We start from the raw sequence: 14,432 nt of genomic DNA, 5'->3' as shown, positions 1-14,432 counted from the left end.
TTGGTTTCAGCTCAGGTCATGATCTCAGGATCCTGGGATTGAGCCCCAGGTCAGGCTCCCTGCTAAGCAATAAATCTGTCAGTGAATAGGTTTTTGGATAATCTTGAGAATAAGTTTTATTACAGCAATTTTCTTTGGTGTTTTATTTAAAAATATATATAATATTCAAAAATAATATTCACCAAAAAAAATCTGTGGCAGCCTTATTTTTTAAACTTTTTTTATATACAGATGTTCATTTTAAAATAGAGATACCTATTATTTGCTAGGTTCTCTGCTAGGCTTCGTAGGGGAGGATATACTATAGGTTGGTAAGTCATTGACCATGATAGCATTAACATTCCTTGGATGGACTAACTTTAGGCAGTTAATTCCTGACAATAGGCCCCTGAGTCCCTTTTCTTAGAGCACTTATTCTAGAAAACTTGCAGTTGTGAATTATTCTCTGCCCCTTTGAGATGTAAATTTTCTCCAGCTCTTACGTTTTGCAGCCTAGGAATATCTTCCTCAAGGATCTGGAACCATCCCCCAGAAATTTAATCATCAAGGAAAGGTAGTCCATGGGACACCTGGGTGACTCAGTGATTGAGCATCTGCCTTTGGCCCAGGTTGTGGTTCTAGGGTTTTGGGATCAAGTTCCACATCAGGCTCCCCATAGGGAGCCTGCTTCTTCCTCTGCCTAGATCTCTGCCTCCCTCTCTGTGTCTCCCATGAATGAATAAATAAAATCTTAAAGAAGAAGAAAGAAAAAGAAAGGTAGTATATGCTTGTTTTAGACTCAATGGGAAGGTGGGAGCTCAGCTTTGGTAAGTACCACCTGGCAAATACGAATGGCCTAATCATATTGGCCAACATCCTCTATACTTTTCCATTAGTTTACACCAGAGCTTAAATCAACCCCTGCCTTTTGTTTCAGTGGAATTCAGTTCAATCTCTCTCCCCTATTGCGGTAGTTTTAAATAAATTCTTCCTTGCCTTTTTAACTGTCCAGTGCAATTTTTGTACCTGTTGTTTTTAGTTATGATGATTTATCTTATTTATTGCAAAAGACCATGTATATTTATTAAGAATTCTGAAAACTGAAAATAACTGTACTGCTTTTAACTGCTTTAAAGAAGTATTCTTAAAATTTATGTGGGCAGATATTCATTTTGGCTAAAGGCATTATGTTCAGACAGTTCCATGAAATCACAGCATGACAGTACCAGAAAGGATCATCCGGATTATCTGTAACTCCTCATTTTAGTAGCTAAGGAATACAGATAGAGAGATGTTAATCAAATTGGCTAAGATTCCTAATAAAGTGCAATTCAATTAACTTAATTCAAATTAGCTAAATTAATTCAACTTTTCAATGAATTCAGGATACCTTTTCCTGAGATTTCTGCTGATTTTTTTAGCCATATTCAGCATTTGGCAAGCTTTCTGTAGAGGTTCAGATAATAAATATTTTAAATTTGCTGGCCACATGGTCTCTGTAGCAACTACATAACTGTTGTTGTGGTGCAAGAGCAACCATAGATCATATGTAAATGCGTAAGCTTGCCTGTGCTCAGAAAGCCCAGGAGGTTTTCCTGAACAATATGCTTTCCTGGCAGATCATTTTGCTACTTGTCGTGCATTTATTCCCTATTGTGGAATTCTCTAAGACCACCACAGTTCAAATTTGCAGCAAGAGAGTAGGTTAGGCTGCTCTGCCCTGGTGAGTTTTTAAATATCCATTTTATATAAAGGTAGGGTTCTTCAACCTTTTTTTTTCCCTTTTTTTTTTCTTTTTTCAAGTTTCGATGCAAAACTGACAAATGTATTCCATTCTGGTGGAAATGTGACACTGTGGATGACTGTGGCGATGGATCTGATGAACCTGATGACTGTCGTGAGTACATTGGTGAATGTAGGAATTTAGAAGTTAGAGCTACTTATATCCCAGACCTTGAAAGTTGAAGTGAGACCTTAAATATTGCCTTTTGTTTTTACAAAATCTTTAAGTATACATCAGAAATTGTTACATTGTCTTGAGTATGTCTCTGTTAATTATTACATTTAGAATGATGTCATCAGCAATTTTGTCTTGAAGTTTCATTTGTCTTCAATTTTCTTACTAGAAGAAAAATTACACTCCTCATGCAATGATCAGTATAATGACAATCAGCATGATTTTGACTGGATAGATCACCATATTAGAAGTAAAAATGGGCAAAATGGGCAAATTCATAACAAATCTTACTGTTAAAGGATTAATCTTTCAACTACTTATCAGTTTTACACTACTGGAAATTCCTTAAAAGTGAGTTTTTTTTTTCAATATGAATCATTAGTTTGTTCTACTAATCATTCCTATACTCTTAGGAATTGCCTTAAAATGACTGCCAATTATATTTGGACTCAAACTGTGATTGGCATGGTTAGGTACCCTATACATATATATACACATACATATACATATATATGTATATCTATATTTATATATTATATAAAGTGTATATTTTTATGACATCCTAAAAACTTGGGATGCCAGGGAATTCATGGTGCATCAGTTTAAACACATTTATTTTAAATGACATTATTGAAGTTTGCAAGTATGTGAATCTGGGATTAAATATTCCTACCTTTTCAATTATCTAAGATTCCTAAGAAAGTGTGATTCAATTAATTAATTCAAATTAGCCAAATTAATTCAACTTTTTAATGAATTCAGGATACCTTTTTCCTGATATTTCTGATGATATTTTAGCCATATTTGGCATTTGGCAAGCTTTCTGTAAGGGCTCAGATAATAAATAGTTTAAACTTGCTGGCCATATATATATATGGCCCACGTGTATGTACATATATGTGTCTATACATTTAGCTATATTTGGTAACTTTGGTTTAATGGATAATCAGTTTAACTATTTCTTGATAGACTTTTATAGTTCATTCCATGGGCAACTCCAATACTGTACTGTCAAGTGAAGATGCTTATAGTCAATCCTGATAATTCTCTCAAATTTCAGTGGATAGTTGCCATGATTTGGCCTTGACAACTGAGTTCAAGATCCCCAGGCTTGCACTAAAGAGAGATAGTATACTCTCTTAAGTAAAAGCTAGTTACTTTCTGCTGTAGGACTTTCTACCACATAATTACAAAACTGCTCTAAACTTAGGGCCTCTAGATAGTTACTTAGATGAGATATATTCCATCCTCTGCACTACCAAGTATATAAAACATATGAAGTTGTTTCCCATAGTTCATTTATAGCTTTGAAAGCAGCTAATAATATATTCAAGGAAAAGGAAAAAAGTTACAGAAGTCATCACTTTCCTAATATTCTCTTTATGTTTTTGAAAGGTTCATTGGTCTTTGATTTTTTTAAATACAGTTTTTGTTTTCACCATGATAGACATGTACTATGCCTGTACTGTACTGTACTATGCCTGAGTTATTCTTTTTTAAAGTTATTGAATTAAAAGGACTATCAAAGTAACAAGAAATTATATTGGTGACTAACTGAAAGTTACTCATTAAAAAAAAGTTATTGATTTCCCCACAATAAAGTAAACTTTTGACAATACAATAAATTAACAAATACAACTTATTTTGTAATTTATGAAAATAAAGAACAAATATGTTAAATGAGCCCTGATAGTAAGATGACTTTTCCTGCCCATATTTACTCAAGTGTTCTCTGAGGAAATACCACCATAATGACCCGCAGACACAGTGCCTCCCAATGCTTTCCCTTCTAAACTATCTGCAGCTCCTGAGCTCTAACTTTAATCTTGCCTGGAATATCATGTTGTAACCATACTGATATAAAAAATTAACCAAAGATTTAGTATAATAAGTTTTTCACATTTATACACTTTCAAAATAGATGATGAACAAATATAACCTTAATGTCTTTTGAGGGGAAACAAGGAGACATCTGGTATCTAAGAGTCTCTATATCATCCTTATCCTGGTTAAATACCAATACTGCATGTTTTTATTGGTGACATTATCTCTTGTGATCTTTCAGTAAATGATCTTTTACTTGGAGTCGACAGGTTAACAGCACTGAACATCTGTAGGCATGAAGCTTTACTTTAAGAGTTATGGTGAGGTGGAAAGTGATGTACAGGAGTCTGTGCAGCATTTAGAATTCATTTTTGAAGAGCTGCATCACCAAAATTTGTAGGTACTAAGTTACTGGTAATACTTCTAATTTCATCTGAAAAGGCGGGGAAGCTTAATCCCAGGATGTTTCATATACTTGCAAACTTCAACAATGTTATTTAAATACATGTGGTTGAATTGATGCATCACGAATTCTCTGGCATCCTAAGTTTTTAATTACATTTTCTATGATGCTCTAGTACATCAAGGATCATTCTAAAGGCACATTTAAAAGGTCAAATGGGCTTCCCAGCTATTTTCCAGGCATTGAAAGTCCTCTGAAATCTATAACTCTTCTTATGAGAAGGTTGTTTTGGTAGCAAAGGAATATTCAAGAAAATCATATATGAAGCAACAGTAAATAGAGGAAATGCACATGTTCAGAGTGTGAGAAAATTAAGTATCATACAGTTTCAACATTTAGTGTGATTAGTAAATGTTATAGATTGAAGTTAAATGACATTTTAGAACTCACCTATGGAAGTCAAGCATATATTGAGTTATTTTTTAATATTAAGGAAATTTTTAATTAATATTATAAATATAAAAGAGTAATTTTCCAAAAAAGTTTAAAATATCACTTATTAATATTTGGTTGATTTATTTGAGCCAAAAGATAAATGTTTTAATACAAGCAACGTAGTTTCTGAGACGACTTCAGAATCAGATCTGGATCTAATTTCCAAATCTGGCCCTTGAAACTTGTACATACTTGGGTGAGTTATTAATATCCATGAGACTTAGTTTCATCATTTATAAAGTGGTTATGGTGATATTGAGATAAGAAGGTTATGATGAGATTCAATTAGTAGCTCTATGTGGAAGGACCTTACCTTGTTTCTGATAAAGAGTAGATATTCAATAGATCCTACTTTATTATGATGATTATTGTTATCATTATTCCATATATAAACTCAAAAATATGGCAAAATAATTATCACCTGGGATTTCTTCTGTTAATTTGTGAAATGTATTCTGGAGGCCATCTGAGTTGCTCATAGCTTAGCAGTACCATGTATCTGAATCCAAGAGCTATCTATGTGTAAGACATTCATGCTGTGCTCCAGGATATGTTTCATATAATGAAATAATAAATATCTGTAATGTCAGAAGAGCTCTCTTTAAGAGGTCGTGAATGAAGCTTGGCATTCGATGATACCTGTCTCTTTTCTCCCCTAGCTGAATTTAAATGTCAGCCAGGCCGGTTTCAGTGCGGCACTGGGCTCTGTGCTCTGCCTGCTTTCATCTGTGATGGAGAGAATGACTGTGGAGACAATTCGGATGAGCTCAACTGTGGTAGGTGATTACATTCTTAACCGAGAATATAAATCTAATTCTTACCTGATTTTGACTGCACTGATTTAAATTCAGACACAGGGACCCCTGGGTGGTGCAGTGGTTTGGTGCCTGCCTGCCTTTGGCCCAGGACGCGATCCTGGAGACCCGGGATCGAATCCCACGTCGGGCTCCCGGTGCATGGAACCTGCTTCTCCCTCTGCCTGTGTCTCTGCCTCTCTCTCTCTCTCTCTCTGTGACTATCATGAATAAAAATTTTTAAAAAATTTAAAAAAATAAATTCAGACGCAGTTTTCAGCACATATTTAATTGTTGTTGTTCTTTCCTTCTTTTAGACACACATGTCTGCCTGTCGGGTCAGTTCAAGTGTACAAAGAACCAAAAATGTATCCCAGTAAACCTCAGGTGTAATGGACAAGATGACTGTGGGGATGAGGAAGATGAAAGGGACTGTCGTAAGTCACCTGAGAATGTTCTGTCTTGTTTTACTTCTGAGTCTCAACTGATGTTGGTCTAAAAATTTTTATCGTGTACCATACATCCACACAATGTGGAAACACATAACAGCAATTGTGACAAAGACTTCCAAACTGACACCTTTGGTTACTTAAGAAGCTCTCTATAAAGAGTATAGAGAACATTAAAACATGGATGGTCTTTTTAAAAAACAAAAAGATTTTATTCATTCATGAGAGAGAAAGAGCATGAGTGCACAAGGGAGCACACAAACAGGGGGAGGGGTAGGGGGAGGGGCACAAGCAGGCTCCTGACCAGCTGGGAGCTCTACATGGGGCTTGATTTCAGGATATTGGGATCAGGACCCAGCCAAAGGCAGATGCTTAATCAACTGAGCCACCTAGGCACCCCATGGATGGTCTTCACTTAAAAAGCTACCTGAAGAGAGACACCTGGGTAGTTCAGTAGTTGAGTATCTGCCTCCTGAGTCCAGGGGTCGAGTCCCCCATTAAGTCCCCCATCGAGTCCCATATCGAGTCCCCTATCAGGCTCCCTGTGAGGAGTCTACTTCTCCCTCTATGTCTCTGTCATTCTCTATGTGTCTCTCATGAATGAATAAATGAAATCTTAAAAAAAAGGTACCCGAAGATTAACGTGAAACAACATGCATTCATTTGTATCATCCTTAAGAGAAGAAGCAAAATCAACATTATAGGTGACTATAGTGTTTTATTCATAAATTGATTTTATTTTTTTTTTGCCCACACTAAGCAGCCACGGGTAATTTTCTTCTACTGACTAATTAGTTACTTGAAATCAGCTCCGTTAACAAGAGATTGCTTTTTTCCTCATAAAATACATGTTGAATGTATGATGAGAACATCTGAGCAAAATAACCTAACAAAATTGTGTTAAAAATTGTAAATAATACTCTATTTAATGTGTCTTAGCAAGCTACTTCAAAGGACAGTAGTAAAACATCTTCTATTCTTTTTATCTCTTATTTCCATCCCCCACCAATAAAATCAAACTAGATTAAATGGAAAGCAAAACAGTTTATGTCATATACATATAGGCACATAGGCAGACACGCATGCACACACACATATACACGAACACATACAGAATCTGAACAATAAAGTACCTGCCAAGTTTCAGGGTTTCAACAGAACTGCTGCCAATGTTTCTGTCTTGCTGAGGTTTTATTTTATTCCTCTAAAACTTTTATCAGTAAATAATGTGCAGTCACCCAGCAATTTGATTAAGATGGTGCATTCAGAATAAAGTCGGTACCAGTTCTTTATGGTTAGTCATTCTAGGAGCTGATCCATTAAACTGACTAGGATTTGTGATGCAGTTTACAGTCAGACATTCATGTCTTCCCTCAAAAACTCAACACAACTAGAGATTTCGATAAGTTTTTTTTGCTTTTTATTTCCTTATTCATGAATATCTTCTGATTTTAGTCTTTTTCTATTTATAGAAATGCATATGCATAAATTCTTACATTTATTTATCTGGTAAAATTATTCTGAAAGTCTCTGAATTCTTTATTTTTAAAATTAATTTCAAAATACAGGTAATCAAGGTGGCCTTGTTTTGAAAACTCTGATTTTTTTATCCAATGCATCATTGCAGAAATATTTTTTATTTATTTCTACTGAAAAGGATATTTGGAATATATTATAGATTATGCAAGTTAAAACTCTTCACCTTCAGAGATTTATTAATTAAAAGATAATACATTTCCAGTTGATTATCTTAAGCATTTGTTTGTCTAATTGGTTTTTAGATAAATTGTTCTTATTGAAAGCTACATTTTAATAGATGTTTTCTCCTTAAGCCGAAAACAGCTGTTCTCCAGACTATTTCCAGTGTAAAACTACTAAACATTGCATTTCCAAGCTGTGGGTTTGTGATGAGGATCCAGACTGTGCAGACGCATCAGATGAGGCCAACTGTGGTGAGTGTTTTGTGACCCTGGATGGTACCTATTGTATTTGTATCATCATCTGACATAGCCACAGTGAAAGGGATTTGAACACAATTCTAATGAAGCCAGGGTCTCCCATGAGAAAGTTTTGTCTCTGCGTTCACAGAGTTGTGTGACCTCAGATTAGCTATTTTATAAAAACAATCTCAGGTTAGCCGTTTTTACCCCGAGAAGAATAAGGCAAAAGAATAATGTTGCTGAAAATGACTCAAAACTATTTTTGATGAAATAGATGAATCTATAAGGTAGACTGAACTATCTCTTCTTGTGGCAGAGCATGCACATGATATTAGTATTTAATGAATAGAAGCAATGAGACATTCATTGTCTCAGTGTTGTTCACAGAGACAATTTTTTTACTTAAATACATATAATTTTTCCATTTATTCAATGATTATTGGTCATTCATAAACATGGTAAAAAAAAGAGAAAAGATAAAGTATCTGTTCTGTTTTAATAGATGACAATGATCACTTAAGTTAGCATTTGTTTCTGAAACATTTATCTTTTTACTTAAAATCAATACTTTTATTTACAAGAATTATTCCTTAATTAAAATTGTAGAAATGGAGAACATATTTATTTTGTTTAATGCATTTGATTCTATCTTGAAAATGTCAACAGGAAGACAGAAATGAAGATTAGTTGTCATATGTAATTCATTTTATCAACATTTATTAAATACTAATAGAGGCATTTCGTAGGTGGACATACCAAACTTGGCATTGTTGGGGAAGCAAAAAATTATTTTATCTAGTAATTGATTAAGAAAAATAAATATGGGGTGGCTCAGTGGCTCAGTCAGTTAAGTGTCTGACTCTTGATTTCAGCTCAGGTCATGATCTCAGAGTTGTGAGATCTAGCCCTGTGTCTGGCTCTGCAATGTGTGTGGAGCCTGCATGGAATTCTCTGTCTCCATTGCCCTCTGCCTCTCCCCTCTTCAAAGAAGAAAGGAAGGGAGGGAGAGAGGGAGGGAGGGAGTGAGAGAGGAAGGGAGAATGGGAGAGAGAAAGAGAGAAAGGGAGAAAGAAAAGAAAGAACGAGAGAAAGAAGAAAAAAAGAAAGAAAGAAAGGAAAGAAAGAAAGAAAGAAAGAAGAAAGAAAGAAAGAAAGAAAGAAAGAAAGAAAGAAGAAAGAAAGAAGAAAGAAAGAAAGAAAGAAAGAAAGAAAGAAAGAAAGAAAGAAAGAAAGAAAAAAGAGAGAGAAAGAGGGAAAGGCAAGTGTATTCAAACTGAATTTAGGACTTCCAGGCTTCATAGACAAAATTGTGTTAAATTAATCTGCTATATTCCACAGCGCTCTGAGTTAACTCTTCTGAGGAAAAAGGAAATAATGAGAAACCTTTATGTTCTCTGAAATTCCGTTTATACTGAACAAAATTCATGAGCTATAATGTGTAGTAATTGATAATCAAGTATCTTTAAGTGTTTTTACTACTACTGTCTTCCATATAACTGTCTTCCATATAACTGTGCCTTCAGAAGATGCAACCAAAACAGCTTACCACAGTATCATGAAACCACATTTACCATTTTGTGAAATTGGTATTCATAATGAATTCACAAAGCCTCAAACTATAGTCATCACTGATTTGTTCATAACTATTAGTAAAGACTTTTGCAGACTAGTCTGTACTACTCGCAAGTTTGTTCTGTTGTCTCTAGCATTTTTTGTATACCAAAGAAAAATGGAATAATGATGTATATTAGCTAAATGAATACTTTTTCTGGAATATCTACAATTTGTTCTTCACTTAGATGTGCCTTAACTGTTGTTAATTATATTATTCAACCTGATAATTATCAGTCATTATAATCACAGTAAATCCTAATATTTATTTAGTGTTTACCATATAGCCCAGGAAATTTGTCAAAGACTTTATAGTCATTATCTCACATAATCTCTTTGCTGCCCCTATTTTATTGATGTAAATGAGTCCCAAGGAGACTGTGTGACTTACTGAAAATTCCACGGTTAGCAGGTGGTAGAACTGAGACTTTAATCAAGGGTTATTTCACACTAACACATCTATTCTGTGGACATAGTATAAAGCCACTTCATTCTTAAAAAAAAAAAGATTTTTAAGAATTATTTAAGAGAGAGCATACATGCAGTAGAGAAGGGAGAGGAACAAGCAGACTCTACTGAGTACAGACCATGGCTTGGGCTTTGATCCCAGGACCCCAAGATCATGGCCAGAGCTTAAACCAAGAGTCAGATACTTAATCAACTGAGCCACCCAGGTGCCCCTAAAGCCAACTCATTCATTATGTGTTAAGGGAAAAATATTCAAATGTTTTCTGATATAAAATTATATAGAATCCTCCCAGTCATAGTCATTGTTATAAGTTCCAGAACAGTATACAAACACATACATACATACAGTAAGAGGAAGAAAAGAGGTGAGAAGGTTGCCACCTGATTTGCCTATAAAATTTTGTTTTGGACAGGCATTAATTTTTTAAATAATTTTTTTAAAAAATATTTATGTATTTATTTATTTATTTATTTATTTATTTATTTATTTATTTATTTTTATTTACTTACTTACTTACTTATTTTCTATTTATTTAGAGCTCCAGTGCTCCAGCTAGTGGAGAGGGAGTGGGAGAGAGAGAATCCCAAGCAGACTCTGAGTTAAGCCCCTCTCCAGAGATTTGGGTGGGTGGGGAGGGTGTGCTCTGAGGTCTCAGGACTCTGAGGACCTAAGGCAAATAAATCAAGAGTAAGCCCTTAACAGAATGAGTCAACCAGATACTGCAATTTGAAAAACTTCTACATCATAATTTAGTACAACATTTCTGAACTTTATTCCCTTTTTAAAGATTTTATTTATTTATTTATGAAAGACACAGAAGGAGAGAGGCAGAGATATAGGCATAGGGAAAAGCAGGATCCCCACAGGAGCCTGATGTGGGACTCAATCCCAGGACTTGACGATTATACCCCTAGCTGAAGGCAGAAGCTCAACTACTGAGCCACACAGGCATCTCTCAGTCTTCACTCTTGATGGGCTAAAAGGTCACCTCCTTCCCCTCTCCTCTGTCTTCAGTAAATGTATAAGTGCCATATATTTTTGATAAGCTTGTTAACACCTTTGGGGGACAGTTCATTCACATTGGATACTTCCATTGACTGGGAAAAAACAAACAAAAACACTTATTAAAGATTAACCCTATCTAACTAAGGCTTTATTACTTGAATCTGAGTCATATGTGTCTTTGTGGAAACGGACCTTGCCTAGAATAGGAAGTAGATTTCACTATTTCTCCTGTCAAGTGTCCTCAGGGCCTAGCAAGATGTAGAGCAGATTTACATGAAGTGCTATTGAGTAACAGACCTGTTCTCTATCACAAAAACTCAATATGGAACTCATTTTCCTTGTAGTTGTCTTCTATACTTTCTCAGTCCACTTCTAAATCTATTTTTTAAATATTTTATTTATTTACTCATGAGAGACACAGAGAGAGAGAGAGAGAGAGAGAGAGAGAGGCAGAGGCATAGGCAGAGGGAGAAGCAGGCTCCCTGCTGGGAGCCTATTGTGGGACTGGATCCTGGGACTCCAGGATCACACCCCAGGCCGAAGGCTGATGCTCAACCGCTGAGCAACCCAGGGGTCCCAGTCCACTGCTAACTTCAGAGGCAGATTCTATTTTACTCTTGGACGTCTCTTAGCTCATACATCGTGTCTCAGCAGCAGTGTATCTACAGTTTTATTTTATTTATTTATTTATTTTTTTTTTTACAGTTTTACATCTAATGGGTTTCTGTCGATTCTAAAGTTCTAACATTGTAATTTGTTCTACCTTGACATATCCTAAATGAAACACTTCTTGTTGTTTTAAATTGCAAGGGTAATTGTCTCAGTAAAACCGAGACACTATGGAAAAGCCTAACAAAACAGAGCAGAATAAGTTGCGAACAAACAAAATGCACATGAAGTACCGGGGATTCAAATACCTTTAAATGTGTAAACATTTTAAAAATTATTTAATTTTTATATGTGTCAGAATACCATTTATTAAATTCTGTTCAGTGTAATTCTTGAGTTCTTATGAGTACTTGCAGATTTAACAACTAATATTCAACACATGTAAAAACTTTATGCTAATCTAGAATTTAAGGAGGCCTTAGATCCACTCTAAATAGATGTAAATTAGAGATGGTTTAGGAATCTTGCTCCAATAGTTTATTCTTGGTGAGAGTGGATACAAATTTTAAAATTAAATTACATATTTTCCCATCTTATTACACATAGTTTTTGAGATGGCTAAATTTATGGGTCTGTAAAAACTGCATTTGGCACGTTTGGATTTAAATTCATAAATATTTTAAAAACATCTTTTAGCTCTACTTCTGTGCAAGTAAGGATTTAAATATATGCTGCCTTCGCATTTATGGCAAGACAGGTTCAACTTTGTTTTGTAAATTGTCAATAGTTATTATAAAATTACTTCTTTTCTGCTTGAAAGTATTTATTCATTCTTTCCAATATGCCCAGAGAAAAATAAGCTTTATAAAATGTAGGTCTCTACCTTTTATTAAATTATAGGTGTTGACTATTCTCAAAAGGCTGTTCCACTATTTATTACAATATTGGACAAATACCAGATTTGAATGCCTGACCAAAATACATGCAATACCTCAATTGTAGTAGCTCCAGGATTTTCACTTCAGATTTTAATTTCGAACTTTCTTCACCTTCTGCCTGTCATTTTCTATTTTGGAGAAGAAAATGCAGATTTGGGATTTGACAAATCTGTACTAGATTCATGCTTCTATTTTGTAATCAGAGTTGAAACTTTTCTATAATTTGACTCTTATATGATGATATCAGAATCCATGTCTTTCCATTATGTCCTGTCTCCCCAGGTTATGGTTTACAAGCTCTGTCCCCTACATGTCTATGTGACATTCTTTTGGTCAGCTGTGCCACCTGGGTCAACTTCCTACTCGCACCACAGCTCTCTGGAATCCACTTTCTGCTATATTGGTCTTTCCTGTGGTCGCGTTCCCTGCTTTCTTCTCCGGCATCCCTCCACTGTATGTGGAATTCTTGACAATTCTTGGTTCAGCATCATTTGCTGCTTTTGAGCTGTCTTGGTTTATAACCTGCTACTTGGCTAATATTCTTAAAATAATGTGCTAGCTCTAATCATACTAGCTAGAGTTTAGGAGGGGAACTTGGGTTTCCTACAGCAGCTTTGTATTTACTGCAGCCTGGTTTCCCAACGTGATACTGAACACACTCAAACTAAAAGACAGAAGTGATTGATGTGTGCTTTTATTCCCCCCCTAGATCTTTGATGAGGAGATTTGGTCTACCTAATTTATACGAATATAAGAAACAGATGTTTTAAAGTTAAATCAAGTGTATGTTAAATTATAAAATACTTCTACCATACAGACTTGTACAGAAAGTTACACAGTAAGCAATGTACCATTTTTAATAGATTTTTGACATTTGGCCTAAGGTATCACTTTTAAAACATTCAGACCCCTATCAAGGGGATAGGCCCACCTCTATCCTCTCCCCTTCCTTGCTTCTCCTCTTTTGAAGTGGTTGTGTTTCGTTCACATGTTTTTTTTTAACCTGTACTATATTTGTACATATTCATCAATATATACATAATCATTAATAGTATCTTAAAAGTTTACATAAATAGTATTGTCTTTCAATATTAAATTGAAGCTTGACATTTTCTAGTATTCCAGGGTATTAATGTGAATAACACATTTTCATACTGAAGGTTATTTTTACATGTTATGATTATTACATATTCATGGACAAATAAAGCACAAAACGTTTCATATAACATGCACTACAGACACCATGAAGTCTCGGTTCTCTGCTCAGATGCTCTGATCATCAACCTGCATGAAAGTTTATTCAAAGCTGTTGTGACAACATCCAGAGGCAGGAATCTGTTAACTGTTCAGTCAATATTAGGCTAAATTTCATGTACGATGGACGGCCTGGATTCTACTGAAGAGAGAAGCTCTGATATTGATGGTTGTAACTACAGTAAAATCATTTCTGATATTTGAAGTTAGTTATTTTCAAAATATTTACGTACTTGTACCTACAATAGCATTTAGCAAATGTTAGTTCCCTGACTTCAAGACAATCCCCGGGGTAAAGTTCTAAGCTCTTCGTATACGCAGGAAAGGATGATGCACTGAATTCTGTGTCTTGGAAAACAATTCACTTACATGCACTTAGTTAATGTATCTGTTTAGTGTTTTTAATCAGTGTTTTCTGAATTTAAATATAGGTTACAAATTTATGTATTGTATTTTGATTAGCAAACAAATTAGTGCTCTTAATGTCGTAGACTCACTCCTGACTTTAACTGACTGTTTTATGTACCTGATATTAGATGTTTCTCCCAGGATGTTTCGCATCTTTTTGAGATTAATTTGGATCGAGTCACGCTTATCTTCTCAGGAGTCTTGGCCTGTCCCATACCAATTGGATATTGTTCCTATGTCTTGAGGGTGTATTTACAACTGTGTTCTCCACTTAACTTGTGTTTTTATTTCTCACAA

At 34.9% G+C, this 14,432-nt stretch overlaps 1 protein-coding gene across 1 annotated transcript in view; it reads left to right on the top strand.

Annotated features, from left to right (window-relative positions):
* Window positions 1–14,432, top strand: part of LRP1B (LDL receptor related protein 1B) — a 1,815,754-nt gene that overhangs the window by 1,627,585 nt on the left and 173,737 nt on the right. The window contains exons 63-66 of the mRNA XM_041739937.1: window positions 1,783–1,876; window positions 5,318–5,434; window positions 5,770–5,889; window positions 7,734–7,853. Coding sequence (XP_041595871.1) covers window positions 1,783–1,876; window positions 5,318–5,434; window positions 5,770–5,889; window positions 7,734–7,853 — 451 coding nt within the window. The remainder of the gene's footprint in view (window positions 1–1,782; window positions 1,877–5,317; window positions 5,435–5,769; window positions 5,890–7,733; window positions 7,854–14,432) is intronic.

Source organism: Vulpes lagopus, chromosome 24, assembly GCF_018345385.1.
Source record: "Vulpes lagopus strain Blue_001 chromosome 24, ASM1834538v1, whole genome shotgun sequence".
Taxonomy (NCBI): Eukaryota; Metazoa; Chordata; class Mammalia; order Carnivora; family Canidae; genus Vulpes; species Vulpes lagopus.
The sequence above is the reverse complement of the archived record's forward strand: the minus strand, read 5'-3'. Positions and strand labels throughout refer to the sequence as shown.